Source organism: Passer montanus, unplaced genomic scaffold, assembly GCF_014805655.1.
Source record: "Passer montanus isolate IOZ18808 unplaced genomic scaffold, ASM1480565v1 scaffold95, whole genome shotgun sequence".
NCBI lineage: Eukaryota > Metazoa > Chordata > Aves > Passeriformes > Passeridae > Passer > Passer montanus.
This window is the reverse complement of record NW_024374923.1, coordinates 2,059,031-2,074,646: the sequence shown is the minus strand read 5'-3', so window position 1 is coordinate 2,074,646 and position 15,616 is coordinate 2,059,031. Positions and strand designations below refer to the sequence as shown.

The following is a 15,616-nucleotide window of genomic DNA, read 5'->3' as shown; positions in this document are numbered from 1 at the left end:
GGCCCCCTCCCGGGGGAGGGCCCAGCCCCGCCCTGAGGGCGCCGCCGAGCGCGGCCCGGAGAGCGGAGGGGGCGGGAGGAGCGGCGGGCCCGCCCCGCGGGGTGGTGGCCGGGGAGCTCGGCCCCCGATGGGAACTCTCCGCCGGGCCCGGGCTGCTGCGGTGTGGCCCCGCGTACGGCACTGAGGGCACGGGAACGCCAGTGCGCTCCGCGCTGGTCCTGCCGCGCAGTCCGTGCTGTCCGTCCGCCGGCCCGCTGACCCCGAGTGGCGTCGCTGTAGTTCCCTTGGCAAAGGCGGAGGGTCCCCAGCAGCTCCAAGACACCTCCATTCCTACACCAGGGACCGCTGGCCTGCTGCTCTTGCCACAGAGTCACAGAGTATGCGGAGTTGGGAGGGGTCCATTAGGATGATCGAGTCCAGCTCCTGGCCCTGCACAGCAACATCGCAAAGAATGACACCCTGTGCCTGAGAGCACTGTACAAACACTTCTTGAGCTCTGTAAGGCTTGGTGCTGTGACCTCTTTCCAGGGGAGCCAGTTCAACCTGCTCAACCACTCTCTGGGTGAAGAAACTTTTCCTGACATCCAATCTAAAGCTCCCCTGACACACCTTCAGGCTGCTCCCTCAAGTCATGCCACTGATGAGGAGAGTGAAGAGATCAGTGCCTGCCCTGCTGATTCCCCTCCTGATGAAGTTATAATCACACTGAGGTCTCCCCTGTCTCCTCCTCTCCAGGCTGAACAGACCAAGTGACCTCAGCCACTCCTCATACAGCTTCCCCTCAAGGCCCTTCACCATCCTCATGGTCCTCCTTTGGACACTCTCTAATGGCTTCATGCCTTTTTTATACTGTGGCACCCCAAACTGCCCCCAGCACTGGAGGTGAGGCCGCCCCAGTGCAGAGCAGAGCAGGACAATCCCCTCCCTTGCCCAGCTGGCCATGCTGTGCCTGGTGCCCCCCAGGACACAGTTGCCCTCCTGGCTGCCAGGGCACTGCTGACTCACACTCAGCTTTCCATCGAGCAGGACCCCCAGGGCCCTTTGCACAGCGCTGCTCTCCAGCCCCTCATTCCCCAGGCTGTCCGTACACCCAGGGTTGTCTCATTCCAGATTCAGAATCTGGCCTTTCACTTGTTAACTTTCTACTACTGAGATTGCCCACCTCTAATTTGTTGAGGTCTCTGCAGGGCTTCTCTGACCTCTAGGGAGTTGACAAGTCCTCCCTGTTTACTATCATCAGCAAACTTACTTAGCATTCCTTTGAGTCCAGCATCTAGGTCACTAACAAAGATGTCGAAGAGCCAAGGACGGAGCCCAGCAGAACCCCAGCAGTGACTGGACACCATTCTGATGTCACCTCATTCCCTATAATCCTTTGGGCCTGACCTGTGAGCCAGTTGCTCACCACCACATAACACGGTTACCCAGCTGTGTGCTGGACATTTTGTCCAGAAGTACACTGTGACAGACTGTATCAAAGGCTTTGCTGAAGTCCAAAAGGGTTACGTCTGCTGGCTTTCCTAGATCAGTTAGGTGGGTTACCCCATTGTGGAAGGAAATCCGTTAGACAAGCAGGACTTCTCCATCATGGTGCTGAAGGATTTAATTCACAAAACACACATAATCACACTCTTGGATCTCAGTCTTGCAAGGAAGGGTGACAGAGCCAAGCAGAGGGTGCAATTTTGGAGCTCTCACCCAGGGGATGTAAGGATGGTGCTTTGTCACCACCATGCTAATGTGGGGACCTTTCTCTCCACTACAGCTTGATCAGGCATCACCTTAAAAGAAAAGCAGAGTGTTTCTAGGTCTTCCAGACAACTGTCTTGGGAGCACAGGAAGTATCTCCATTCTACTGGAGGTGACCTAGACACTAAGGGCTCTGTGAGGAGACACTGATGGAATGAGGCTTCTTCAGCCTAGAGAAGAAACAGCTTCAGGGGAACTCAGCAGCAGCCCACCAGCACTTACTGCAGTGCTACCATGAAAACAGGCTTGTCACAGTGCCCCACAAGAAGGACAAAAGGCATGACTGAAAACATGACCTAAGACATGACATAGAGAGAAATTTGCTCGCTGATGACAACAGCCAAGCAGTGCAGCACATTGTCCAGAGAGGTTCTGTAGTCTCCGTCCTTTGGAGCATTTAAAGACCGACCCATGAAAGCCCCAGGCAGCCTGACCTGACCTCAGAGCTGCCCATTCTGTAAGCAGCAGGCTGTAATAGAGACCTCCAGTGGTCCCTTCCCACCTGAAGGTCTCACTAAGTCTACACTGAGTCATTCACACGCTGCCAGGCAGTGCTGCTGAAGGCAGGGAATGCATCCCGCCAGGAAAATGGGACAGCTACAACTTAAGAAAACAAAATAATTAGATATGTCTGCAGAAAGAGAGTCTGAAAATCTTTTAACTAGAATAATAATGCTAGTGTTTGACCTAATTGACATGAAAATTAATCTTGAGAGCTTTGGGGAGGATTTGATTTTTACAGGAAGCTTGAGCAGAACAGAGGGTCTTGCCCCTGTATCATGGGTGGTTAATTTAACTGAAGAACAGTCAGTTTTGCTGTTTAGGATAGAAGATTTGTGGTTTGAAGCCCACGTACTTGAAACAATTCTAACCTCAACTCTGTGAAAAGGAAGGAGTAAATATTGAGCACAATAGGAACCCCTATGCAAAGTACCTGTTTTGTTTCAGTACCTGTGAGTCCCTGAAGAAACTAACTCATAATCAGAACATACATAGTGTTGGAGTTATCAAAGGTGATGTGCTTCAGCTATGAACATTACTAGTAGTCAGAAAAGAGATGAGGCTGTAGGGCTGCAGCTGAAGTAGGTATGCCTTTTACTGGAAGAAAATAAAAGTTCAGGGAATACAAGAGAAAGCGAGGAAGGCCAAAATTGGACAGTAAAAATGCTGAAGTTACAAGTTCTCCAAATATAGGAAATCCCCCTCCATGTGCGGTGTTCCCAGCTCTGTGCACAAGTTCTTCTCCTGCCTCCTGGTCATGCAGATGCATGACCACTACTCTTCTTTCAGAGGGTCCACGCCTTGCTCTGTGATTACAGTGCTGCCTTCTGCTCTGACCATTCTACATACAGCCTCAGGCCTTGCTTATTTATTTCCTACCCTTCACTGCATACAGGGGTGACACTGTGAGAGCTTCTGCCCTTCCCTCTCCATGGCACCCATCTTCCTCCCACATTAAATTACATATTTTTGCAGCAGTGATGGCACTAGGCATGTTACCCTGCTGTGGCAGGAGAGCTAACAGGCTTGGGCTGAAGCTATTAAAGTGTCCAACAAATATCAAGTGCTGGATTCTTGTCAAGAGTTCTTAGCATCACACAGCATCTCACATGGTCAAAGTGTAATTTGCATTAACTTCAACTGCAGCTCTAAGAAGAGCAGAGCAACCCTAAATGGAAATGATACATACACTGTTTTAGCATTTGATGTTGGATATTAAGAAATGGGGGGAAGTTTAACATCAAACTAAGAAAAGCCCACCCACCCATTACCCAAAGCCAAGCTGCTGCAGGAGAGCTCAGCCATCTGCTGAGCTATTTCCCAGTGCCCCTTGCAGAGTGCAAAACAAGTGGCCATCATCTGCCAACAGTTTGGTTCAACCAATGTGCCCACCTTGGGCGCAAACTCTTAGTAGGCTGCAGTGTTTAGGGGTCACATCACTTTAGACTTGGCAGACTGCAGAGGCATCTCTAGGCTAGTTTATTAACTCTAAACAGCCAAGCAGACCTGTTGGGGCTCACAGTGTCTCTCCACACCATTAGGCATTGTTCAAGCTCCTTCCAGCTACTAAAACTAGCTGCAGCTGCTAGGACTGGTTGCCTCTTTTATTTTCACCTGAGCAGGGGCTTGATGCTGGCTTGTTCTCCTTAAACATTAACTCCACATCCAACAGTCTATGGTGTTGTTGTTTATACAATCCCTTCCCTTGCCTATTACTTAATGACAACCTCTGGGAGGAAAAAAACACCCTAAATCTCCCTGCACTACTCTGACTTTGGTAAGGATCCTTTGGCAATGAGTTCATAAAGAGAGCAGCAAACCACACAATAATGTGGAGATTGGACATGCAATTTCTGTTCTGTTACTTCATTGTATTTCAGTTTGGAAGAGCATTTTCCTTAAACATGAGATTTCTAAATAAAACAAGTTCATGAGATTTCTAAATAAAACAACAAAATGTATCACAGTTAATCCCAGCTGTGCTCCTAAGGTTATGGAATTAATACAAGGACTGGTAGCACCAGGACATTGCCACCTACGGGAAGGAGATGGTTGGGCAAGGTGTGACTGTCTTCCACAGGGCTGTTGGATCTGCTTGCTCAAAGCAACTAGACGATCCAGAGATTTGTTATCTCTGAGGTTTTGGAAGATTTTTTCTGGTTTTAAATCAACAAGACAACACAATAATATCCATCAGCATCTGCCTTCCTGCCCCTTCCTTACAGTTTCCCTCCTCTTTACTCTTCTGATGCTTTTCCCTGCTCTCAGCACTGAGCCTGGCCAGCTCTCTCCCAGGCTTCCAGTGTGCCAGGCTCAGCTGCCCATGCTGCCATTCTGCCAGAGCTCAGGTCCTGCTGCCTCATATCAAATGGCTTTTGGCATGTCTAAGTAGGACAGGCTTTATTAAGACAGAAAAAGGAATGACTGCTTCCTAAAACTACTTGAAATGCTAAAATAAGGAATACATTTTTGTACACTCCACACTGTTGCTTATTTAACCTGCAGTGTGTTTACAAAGTTGTCTGTTTCTGGAAGGACAGTGCTTGAAGGCTTAAATCAAGGCAGAGTGGATTGTTCTTTGGCGATTCCTGACCTGTTCCTTCAGACATTTGTAACACAAAAATGGCTCCTCTAACACATGAAAACGTTTTAATCTCTTTAACATCTTTAACAAAGCAGCAATATAATTTATTAATACAATTTATATTTAAAACTCTGTAATTTTATTATTATTGCTGAAGTTGGTTACCGCTGCTTCTTTGTCAGACTCGTTGATATTTTTGGCCAGGGCTTTAGCAGCCTGGGTCTCTGCTGAGGGGCTCTAGCATTATGGATGTGCTATTATTAAAGTTGCAACATTAGCACATGTAGAGGCAGCCATTTATCTCCAGTTTTGGTAGGAGGCTCCCAAATTCAGGGCCAATGTGGATGGTCAGGCCCTCAGGGTCTGGGTATGAACACCTTGGGATAGTGCGTTTTACTGGATAGCTGGACAGAAATTTCCTGGTTTTCTGCTGTGGGAGGATCAGAACTATCCCAAATAATGCCACAAAACCCTGTGTTTTTAAAACCCCGGAGACCAGGTAAGTCAAGAACTATGTTATCAAACTCTAGGAGACCCAAGGCTGAAAGAGACAAACGTGTCCAAGCTGTTTATCTGGAATGAACACTGAACTATTTCCTTGGCAACGTTTCACTTGATAGACTGACAAAGCTTCAACTCGAATGCCCAATTTTCAAGACACTTCTTTGCAGCCGGGTTAACGGAGGTTGGGCTGATTATTCATGAAGCCTGAGCCTCTCTGCAGACAATTTACAACTCCTGTCTCCTCCATGCCTTACTGGCTGAGGTACTTCACCAGGTGCAGTGAATGGTTTTTTGCAGGTCAGTTTCTGAGCAGCCAGAGCTCAGAAACTAGAAGGATTTATGTGGCTGATTGCCTGTCAATAGGCTTAGATGGAGAAATCCAGAGAAGGAACGCTATGGGAAGAAGTACATATATATATTCTCAAGTTCTTTCATCATCATATCATAAAATGCTGTCTCGTCCTGTTGCAAAAGTGGGGTCAGTTTAGTTGTTCTCTTGCACTGGGTGATTGGGAATTTGGACAGAATAATTTTATATTGCACTGTATAGCTTATGTGGTTTGTTACCCTTTCCCCCATCACATGGCCTTTCCCTCACCTGTCCCGGTACCACCTGGTGGTCTCTCCCCTGGGTTACCCCTCCCCTCGCCACTCCTCACTGGTGTCCTATTGGCTGTGGATCCCTCTCTCTCTCTGTCCCCATCCCAGGGAATAAAAGCTCCCTGCCGCCAGGGAACGCTCTCTTTCTGCCATGGGTTTGCCCGCCTGATGTGTCTTGGAATAAAGTACAACGTTTCCCACGTGGAGGAGAGCGCTTCTCTAATCTTTTACCTCCGTCTATGAATTATCGTGTGGGCAAGGGTCTGTAGCTAGCCGGAGTGGACCCCAACAGCCCAGGCAACACGATTCTCCAGGTGGCGCCCACGACAGCCCAGGAAGGGAGGATTCTTTGTGATAGATTTCTTAAACGAAAATAAAGCGTAAAAGCAGCAAGTATTTACTGATGAAGAAAAACAAGTGTTCTTATCGAAGCGGGATAGAAAAGGGTGCAGAGAGGGAAAAAGAGAGATGGAGAGGGAAACGGAAGGCAGGGACAGATGGTTACCGCCGTTCCCGGGGCGCTCCGGCGGCGTCAGCTCGGCGGGTGCTGGAGCTGAGGGCTCTGCGTGCCGCGGCTCGGAGCGATTTCCACGGAGCAGCAGGCGGTGTGTCCAACATCGGCGCAGAACGGGCTGCCGTGGCTGCGGGCGATGTCGCGGAGCAGCGCAGGTTGTCGCGGTCGGGGCAGGGTGCAGGCTCCGTCGGGAAGCACGGGAGCAGGGGGCTGTCACGGCGTCCGGCTGCCTCGGGAAGCGGCGAAGCACGGCGGGCACACGGATGCGGCGGCCAGGGAAGAAGCAGGACTGCGGCAAGAAAAAGGCGGAACGCCCATAAACCTCCAAGAAACCTAAGGAAAAACGGCACTCATCGTGTCGCGGTTAGCTGCTTTTATGTGCTAAGGCTTCTGCCATAGCCCAATTTCCCGGGTATCTTTTCCTAGGTATCTGGGCAAGGCAGCGTCGCTTGCAGTGCACTCAGGGGAAGCTTTCTCAGCCCTGCTTGGCTGTCAGGCGAAGGCTCCCCGGGACACGGCTCACAGCACGGATACAGCCCCTATAGCATTTTTTAAACCTCACGTATAACGTATGTTGATGCATAAATAAAAATCGAATTGGTCCCTCTCAGATGCACAAGGCTTGTGCTATACAGATGAAATACTGCAGGGCAGAGACTGTGTGCCTCTTAACTGCTTGTAGAGTCACACGTCCATCAGTATGGGCAGATTTCCCTTTGCAACTGAGTGCTCTGTTAAGACATGACTGTGTTTAAATTGAGAGGGAAGATGTATGTTAATGCCTTCACAAACAAATATGCATTTTTATTTTTATTTTTTTCATAATAAAGAACTGTTATTCCTACTACCATATCTTTGCCTGAGAGCCCCTTAATTTTCAAAATTTATAATAATTTGGAGGGAGGGAGTTTACATTTTCCATTTCAAGAGAGGCTCCTACCTTCCTTAGCAGACACCTGTCTTTTCAAACCAAGACAGGAGCAAACTGTGAGAAAAGTTTTCAGTGCAAAGCAGAGTTTGAATTTTTAGTCCATAAATTCTCATGGCTGATCAGTAGAGAAAGTCTTGTGTAACACATAAGGCTTGCTTGGTGTGTGCATTTCTTACTGACCTCTACTGTAACATTTGAAATTGCTTGCCATGCCTGAGATTGAAGAAGTTTATCATATTTCCCAGCCTTTTGCATGTACACATTACCTAGAAGCTGTTCTGTTTTCTAAATCAAATTCCATCCTAATCTAATTGCTAAAGAGGCTCTTCCTCTGCTGGATGAACTCCACAAACCCCGGCATGTTGTCAGTAATGACATCTGAGCTACACTCTGTTCTCTTGCTTACTCTGGGAAGCTTGTAGTACTCTTTTCACAGGCCACAAGACTTAAGACTAGATAGGAGTAAAATTAGAAATCAGGTAGATGGAAGCATAGCAACTCTGGTGGAGACTTCTCTCTCCATTATGGGGAAAGGATGTGTCTCTCTGTCTTCACAGCATCACTTTACTAAGTTCCCTGGTTGTTCTATGCATCTGATTTACAGCAAATTGTATCATGTCTAGACTTCTGAGAAAGGTAAAGTAAAAGCCAGTGGGGTAGCACAGGCACCTGAAATTCAAGTAACAACTAGTCTGAATCCAGTTTTCTCATCTGCCAAATAATTAGTGGCTGGCTCGACATAGTGGTTTCTCATGTAATTTCTCTAAGTAGGGGTTTGATATTTGGTATTCTTTCTCAAAATAACATTGCATTAGTCTTCCAGTGATGTGCCATTTTCAAGCCTTTGTCTTTGCAAGCCTCCAGACAGTGGTGCAGTGAAAGCTGGCTGGAGTCCTTCAGATCACTGCCGGTCCCACTTGTGGCTGGAGAGATTAAGGATTAAAAGCTGGTTGTGTTACTGTGCACATCACTGAGTTTAATATCAGGCATCTGCAAAGACATTGAGTAGCATATCAGTCTGTGAGTTTGCCCTCTATTACCTTAGGGGTCCCCTGAGATTTCTTATTTTTAAAAAATAACAGAGAAATAAGTGTATGGAAATATTATACCAACCCAAGTCAGTGTCTGGCACTTAAGAAATAATCATGCACATCCCACAGCCTTGGCTTAGAGCTCATATGGCAGACACGCTTTTGACACATGGTAATGGAAAAGTACTTGCCAGTCAGAATTCTTGCTTCATTTCCCTCTGTGGGGCCTTCTTCCTGGTAGGAAAAATCACACAAAAGTTTTAAAACCTCCTTTCTACTGCAGCTGTCTTATTTTCCTCAACTCTCATCTATTTAGCAGTGACTGCAGACACATGAATTTATCCTTCATTCTCTTTCAGTCCCACAGCCATGACTGAGGATCTAGAGAGAGAGAGAGAGTGTGTGTGTGTGTGTGTGTGTGTGTGTGTGTCAGAGAACATACCTGCTGATGGGATGGAGCCACTGACCTGCACTTCTAGGGTGCTACAATGCCAAAGATACATTTTTCAGAGGCAAACTTACCTACCCCTAATTCAACTCATCATGAGCCATTTCAAAAGCAGAGGGCTAAAAGAAGATGAATAAGGCATATACCTTATTTTTATTCCCAGCTTCCAGCTTTGTGGATGACCCTTTTTCTGCACAGCACCTGCCTGTTGCTCAGCCAAGGCCTGAGTTGCTTATAGGGCTGCAGCACAGCTCCAGGTGCAGTGTACTACAGTTTAATTCCAGCACTTCAGGAAAGAATTCCTGAAGAATTCAGAAGAATCCCCTGGTAAAAGAAAAAAGCCAAAGAGACTCTTGGACCTTGCCGTTTGTTTGTTTGTTTCTACAATGCCCTTGCCAATATTTATTTGACTATCTAAAAGTGAAGATTAATTTTCAGCACTGACTGAAGACTTTTAAAGCTAAAAGTCTGCTAGATCTGTCTGCTAGAAGGATCTCATTTCAGAAGCTGTGATGAATGAGAAGTTTTCCTGTAAAACCTTCGTTAGCATGTGTGTACTGCACAGAGCTGTGTGATTTTTTTATCACCTCATTCATCTATAACCCCCCTTCGCTTCTCAGAGGTTTTGATTTCTATTGTGTAGGCATCTTTGTCAGCCAGAGAGGAAGCCAAGCTGATAATAATGCTGGACTTACCTACTGTAAAAAGCGTGACTAAATTCAAATTAGAAACTTTGACACTTGTTAACAAGACGAGTTCCTGTCTGCTTGCAGTTTTGCAATCTGGTCTCTCTGAGGGATGTGCAGAGTTAATAGTAGCTTTCCATTAAATCATGATTCAGTAACTGGTACCAATTATAATTTCTGGGAACGATTTGTACTTCTGGGACCAGCCAATGAGAATGGAGAGGCAGACTGATGCTCCTTTGAAGGTGCCAACACATGTGATTGGCTCACAGCCCCAACAAACTCTCTCCTTGCACTGAATGTCCTGCTGTTTCTCAGAAGATATGTCACAATGCAGAGACCATGAGGCTATAGGTGCAGGGAGTTTTTCTCACCCTTGGCCTGTCACTGCATAGACCAGTTTTAAAAATAAACAAGGCAATGCACAGTTGTTTGAGAGGGCAGTGGAGAAAAAGAGAGAAGAGAGAGAAATAAGATTGCTCCTTCCTGAGGAGGAGCAATGTGTAAAGGCAAACTCACTCAAGATCTGATGGGGGGAGACAAAATCTTGTCTGACTAGATCATGGTGTGGAAATAATGGCTGTGTATGTGTATGGCCATGGAGTGGAGTGGGATGTAAGGAATCACATCTGTCAGATACTGCAGCAAGGAACAGAACGGTAACCTGATGTCAAACAGGACAAAGAACTGGCATAGTTAAAGTGTACATGTGTACAAACATCTGAATACTACTCTTTTAAGCTCTTATCTCTACCACGGAGGTTTTTAATTATCTGTCTCAGCTGAGAAGCAGAAGGGGATGCTTAGTAGTTGCATCTTCTATTGATATAAGTAATATCCCATGAGTGTGTGCATGAAAGATCCAAAACATCTATTCCTACAGAAAATCAATTTTTCATAATGCTATCCTTTTAAGGACAGCTAATGATAGACAAAATTTGTATATTCAGTTGTGCCACTACTTAATTTTAAGTTTCACATCATCCAAGTGTGCAGTCTTAAACTATTTATCTCTACATATTTCCCTCCCTTTTCACCGGTCTTCAAAAGGACCAGTCTTTACAGAAGGTAATTGGGCTTGCTAACAAAAGAGAAAGAAGGGCAAAGTTCAGTATAGTGCAAAACTCACTCTTAACCACATCCTTTCAATTAATTGATGTACAGGCTATTCAGATTTCAACAGAAAGAAAGTAATTTATTGCAGATATTTGTAGAGTCATGGCTAGCATTTAAAATGGTGCTGCAAGAATAAACTAAGAATCTCTAAGTTTCCTTTTAATCTTTGGTCTACAAAACCATGTTAAAATGAACAAGAAAGTCTGATGTGTACACAGGCACTGCCATATGGGGGTTCTAACTGCAGCTGTGAATCCTCGCAGTGCTTGGATGCAGCTGTGTTCACAGAGCCCATGTGAAGAGATAGATTTATTTGCTCCAGTCACCACCACCACCCCAGTAATGTGGAATTTTCATAGCTTAAACTCTCCATGCTGCTGTTGAAAACAGGCCTCAACAGCACCAATTTATTTGGCATCATACAGTAGTGGGAACTGCTTTTGCCCTCCCATTGCTCCCACTCTGAGGTAGCCAAGGTCTTTGAGCAAACTATCTCATACCAATACATATTGGGATTTTCCCTGCCAGTTTTTTCCTTCAATATTCCCGCCTTGTTTTGACGTTGTCGGGGCTGTCCTAACACTGTGCAAACCCACAGTTAATGTTAGGTCAGCTATGCCCTGCAACAGCCGAAAATTAAAGCCACTGCTGTGAAGCAGCTGTGCACACTACCTGCTAATACTGATGCTTCCAGATGCAGCTACCAGCATAGCACTGCATGTTTCATGTGTACACATCTAGTGCTGACAGAAGGGCTGCATTCTGAGCAGTTTGCACAGAGAGGCACGCAAAGAAAAGACATTAAAATAAGCCTTCTGCTTAGGGTGCCCCAATCTTGTTAGCAAGGACATCCACACATCGACCTGCACAGAGACAGTGCTCAAAATAACTCAAAATTGGGGTTAACTCTAATTAAAAATGTTGATGGAAAATCCTTTCTTCCTCTGAAATGCCAGGTTGGTGGTACCACTGGACCTGAGGGCAGACAAAATGCTCTATTGATGAAGGAGATCTTCTAGGCTGTGTTGTAAGAGCTGTAATAAGGGACGCAGGAGTCCAGGCAGCTCTTCCAAATGCAGTTTATTACATCCAAGATGTTAGAGCAGTCCAGGGTCGTGGGTGACAGAGCCTGTGCCCACAGCTGTCAGCTGCAGCTGCAGGCAGGCCTGGAGACCCTTAGCTTAGGTTACAAATGCATTATGTACTTTTCTTTGCTGAGCATCTTAATACAGTAGAACCAATCTATACCTTAACTTTTATCTACAGCCTATCATAACTACTGTAATTACCATATTCATGTTACTATTCTCCAGTCACTAAAAGTTAGTACATTACAGTTTAAGCTAGAAGTTGTTTTTCAGTTTTCCTGCAGTGGAAAATTCTGAGACCTTTTTTCTACTTGCAACAGCTGCTGACTTGTTTTCCTGTGCTATCTTTCTGCTTGGTAAAAACATCTTCTTGTTTGAGGTGGGTTTATCCTTTGTTCTAAGTCATAAAAACCCCCTTCTAACTAACATACCCTTTGCCTCCTTGGTTATCCAGCAAGACTGGCTCAGCAATTCTTTTCTTCTATATCAAAACTTGCTTCCATCTCTATTCCTTCCTCAGCTTCTACATTCAAAAATCTTTCTGCTAAGCATGCATATCTGTGAGACTTTCTTGTCAACCTTTCATCCTTCCCAATACTGTGTGACAGACCCTGAAGAGCCAGCTACAAGGCATTTCAGGCACTGCTTTCCATAACATTTTGCCCTGATTCAGGTCTACTTAACTACCATTGATGTCTACCTGTGCAGAAGTAAATAACTTCTAGTATTTCTGTTAAGCCTGAGCTTAACCCTCCTGCAAGCCTGAGCAAAGTCTTGAGTTTGACATGCTTCTCACTGACTGGAAAACTATCATTCTCCCTCTCTCCATACCTCATATGTGCTGTAGATGTGAAGATGTGGGATCCCATTCACATACCTACTTTGAAGATAAATTAATATCTGTAAAGAATTGATCTCCTCAGCCATGTAATTTGAAGTATTGCTAGAATATTAGAAGCTCACAGAAGCTTCTTCTTCTGCAGACCTACCAGAAGAGCACAGAAAGATGGCAGATGCCCACTGAGGGTGATCCAAATCTCTGTAAGCGTTCACATGCTGCCAGTTTTACCTTGGGGTCTACCCCAACCCCTTAGTTGACTGCTACCATGAACTCGCCCAAATGCTGCCCTAACACCTTCCCATTCTGAAAGCTTAGGGCCAGCCTTAGTAATTCTGCTGGGCCAACACATCAGGGAAAACTAGCAGTGTAATTCATCAAATGATCTGAGTCATTCTCCATGTATATCCTAAAAGGATTATGACCATCGCTTGCACCCACCTTTTCCAAAAGATTGCCTTCCATTGCTCAGGGGTGAAGTAATCTGTGCAGGTTTATATCATGCTCCTTACTTATGCCCAGCTCAGTATTAAGGTGGATCCCTTCCTCCAAAAAGCTCATAAAATTCCTAGCTCTTGTCTTTATTTCTGAAGTTCCAGTGCTAGACAGATGCATGACTACAGGAAAAGGCTATTTAATATACAAAAAGCAAGTCAACTGGCTTACCAAGGACCTTTTTAAATTATACTAGAACCTACATCTCCCTCAGTAATCAAGGCTCTGCTGGTAGTTTTAATTACAAACTGTCTTTATCATAGGTTAGTAACTAAGCTGTAGGCTCTCAGTCTATGGCAGCAGTCTTGGAGCATTTTGTTATTAAAGCATGTGCTATCCCTATGGGATTTGTTTTTGAAGATCAGAGATTGAAAATAATAGAAGAAACGATAAGAAAGATACACTCAGAAGGTTACTAGACTCATAAAATGAAAATCTGACTTGCTTATTTTCAATATTTTTTTCACCAACCAGTTACTGTGCATTTCAATGTTATTATCTGCTTCCCTAATGTCATAATGGTGCAACAGTAAAGTCAGGCTACAGAAAAAAAAAAGAAAAAAGAGCTAGTGGATAAGCTGTCACATGCTGCCATTCCTATTACGTCTTTTGAAAATTGTCCACACATTTATGAGGCAGACAGACTTTCAAACACCAAATTAAGGTGACCTGCCTTGCCCCCTGGCCTCACTCTTGCTTCCTGGCTGCTTTGTGCCTTCACTCACACAAGCCCTCACAGGCAGAGGACAGAAGCTGCACACCAGCACATGCAAGTTGTTGTGACCATTTCAGCAACCTGTTTTCCTAAAGTCTTTTGGGGTCACTGCTTTTCCATCCTAGGAGATTAGGCATGGAAGGTCACAAGGCATTTCTGCAGCCATACAGCCACACATACACACACACACACACAAGTGTACTTCTCTGCAGTAAGGATCAGGACTAAAGTATTTAAGGGCTCAACCTAAGAAGCTTTGTAGATTCCCTAAGTTATGGTGTGTCTAAGAGGGTGTATATTTTTCAACTCCTAGGAAGTGCCACAGCAATTACATGGGGAGGGTTTTATTCGAACTAGTGGGTTTAGTTTGTGCTAAATCTCAGTATTTGCCTGAAATATTTAACAGGAATAAAATTACCTATTTTACAGGAATAAAATTTTGCAATTTGAGTCAGTAAAAGCAGTGGCATCTAATTAGTTCCTGTCACCAGAGGGCATTGGAGGACAAGCTGATTTTCAGAAAGCACAAGCCCTGTCCCTTCAGTTGAACCAGTAAATATTAATGATGCCAGTGAACCTGAGACCTCCCTCTTGATGGTAAAAAGGAGCAACTCTGGCAGAAGCACGCAGGGAGTGGGGCTCTGGACTGGCCCCATGCAGAACTGCAGGCTGAGGAGCATCTCCTCACTTTTCCCCCTGCAGCTGTGCATCTGAGGACAAGCTTGAGAACAAATCAGGAGCAGTGACTAAATGGTGCTTCAGAGATGGCCGTGCAGCAGTGTCAACACTTGGCAATCAGCCTCTTGGGCCCCATGTGGGTTATTTGGGAGAATGTGCAAGAGAGGCAAACAAAGTGTCTGGTGACCTTCCTCCTGGAAACAAGGAGCTGGGGAGCAGATTTGAACTATCACTCCATGGCTCCCCAGCCCAGGCCAGCCGGAACTCTCCTAGGCAGGTTCCTTCTATCTCCTTGTCTGATTAATTCAGTTCATTTCTATGTTAAGCATAGGCTCAGAGGTTTAGTGCAGGAAAGGATCTGCTTAGACTACCTCACCTGACTAAAGAGTAGTTCTTCAGGCTAGCAAGGAAATAAAACCTGAGCCTGGAAAGAGCAATGGGAAGTACCTACTTCTGTGCCAAAATGGGTATTTCAGTTAGCAGAAAGAGATGCTGTCCATGAGCATCAAACAAGGAGCCTGTCTGTGCATTATAAACACTTTTAAATGGGAAGGAGCAGGCCAAGTGGCCCTCTTCTTTTATCAATATATAATAATGATGCTAATTTAAAAACTACAACTGTGGCAAATTTATGCCCCATGTCAGAGCCCTGAGGGTTTGAGCTCGTTGGTTTCAATTAAAGAGTTGTACCTCTGTGTAGGAATCAAAGGCCTTTCAGACAAAGGCAGAGCTTCTTGTGCTTTTCAAGCAGGGTCAGCTCAACATCCTAATAATAATAATAATATTACAGGTTGTATCAGGTAATGGTTTACTTTGGTTTATAGTTGACTACCTTGTTTTTCCTTTAGATGTGTGTTTTTTTTAATTGCAATTTTTGCCTCACTTCATTCTTGAAATGTGCAACCACAGGCAAAAGAAAGAGGGAAAGCAATGGAGTGTATTAATTTATTTGCTGTCTTAAATTCAATGCCTTGCCAACTATAAAAAATACAATAATCAATGTATGGATTTTTCCAGTGCATCATATATTCAACAGCATGTCTGCAGTCCAAAAAGCTAACTTGTTCATTTCTGTTTAATAGGCAGGTGGTCTCAAAAAAAATAGTATTGAACATTGTCACATTGACATTGTTTTGGA

At 45.0% G+C, this 15,616-nt stretch overlaps 1 protein-coding gene across 1 annotated transcript in view; it reads right to left on the bottom strand.

Moving 5' to 3' along the window:
- The window catches only part of SETD7 (SET domain containing 7, histone lysine methyltransferase), a 36,329-nt gene extending 23,274 nt beyond the window's left edge, over positions 1–13,055 (bottom strand). The window contains exons 1-2 of the mRNA XM_039696093.1: positions 13,032–13,055; positions 6,444–6,741 (exon numbers count right to left, since the gene is read on the bottom strand). Of these exons, the coding sequence (XP_039552027.1) occupies positions 6,444–6,741; positions 13,032–13,055 (322 nt within the window). The remainder of the gene's footprint in view (positions 1–6,443; positions 6,742–13,031) is intronic.
- Positions 13,056–15,616: the final 2,561 nt, after the last annotated feature.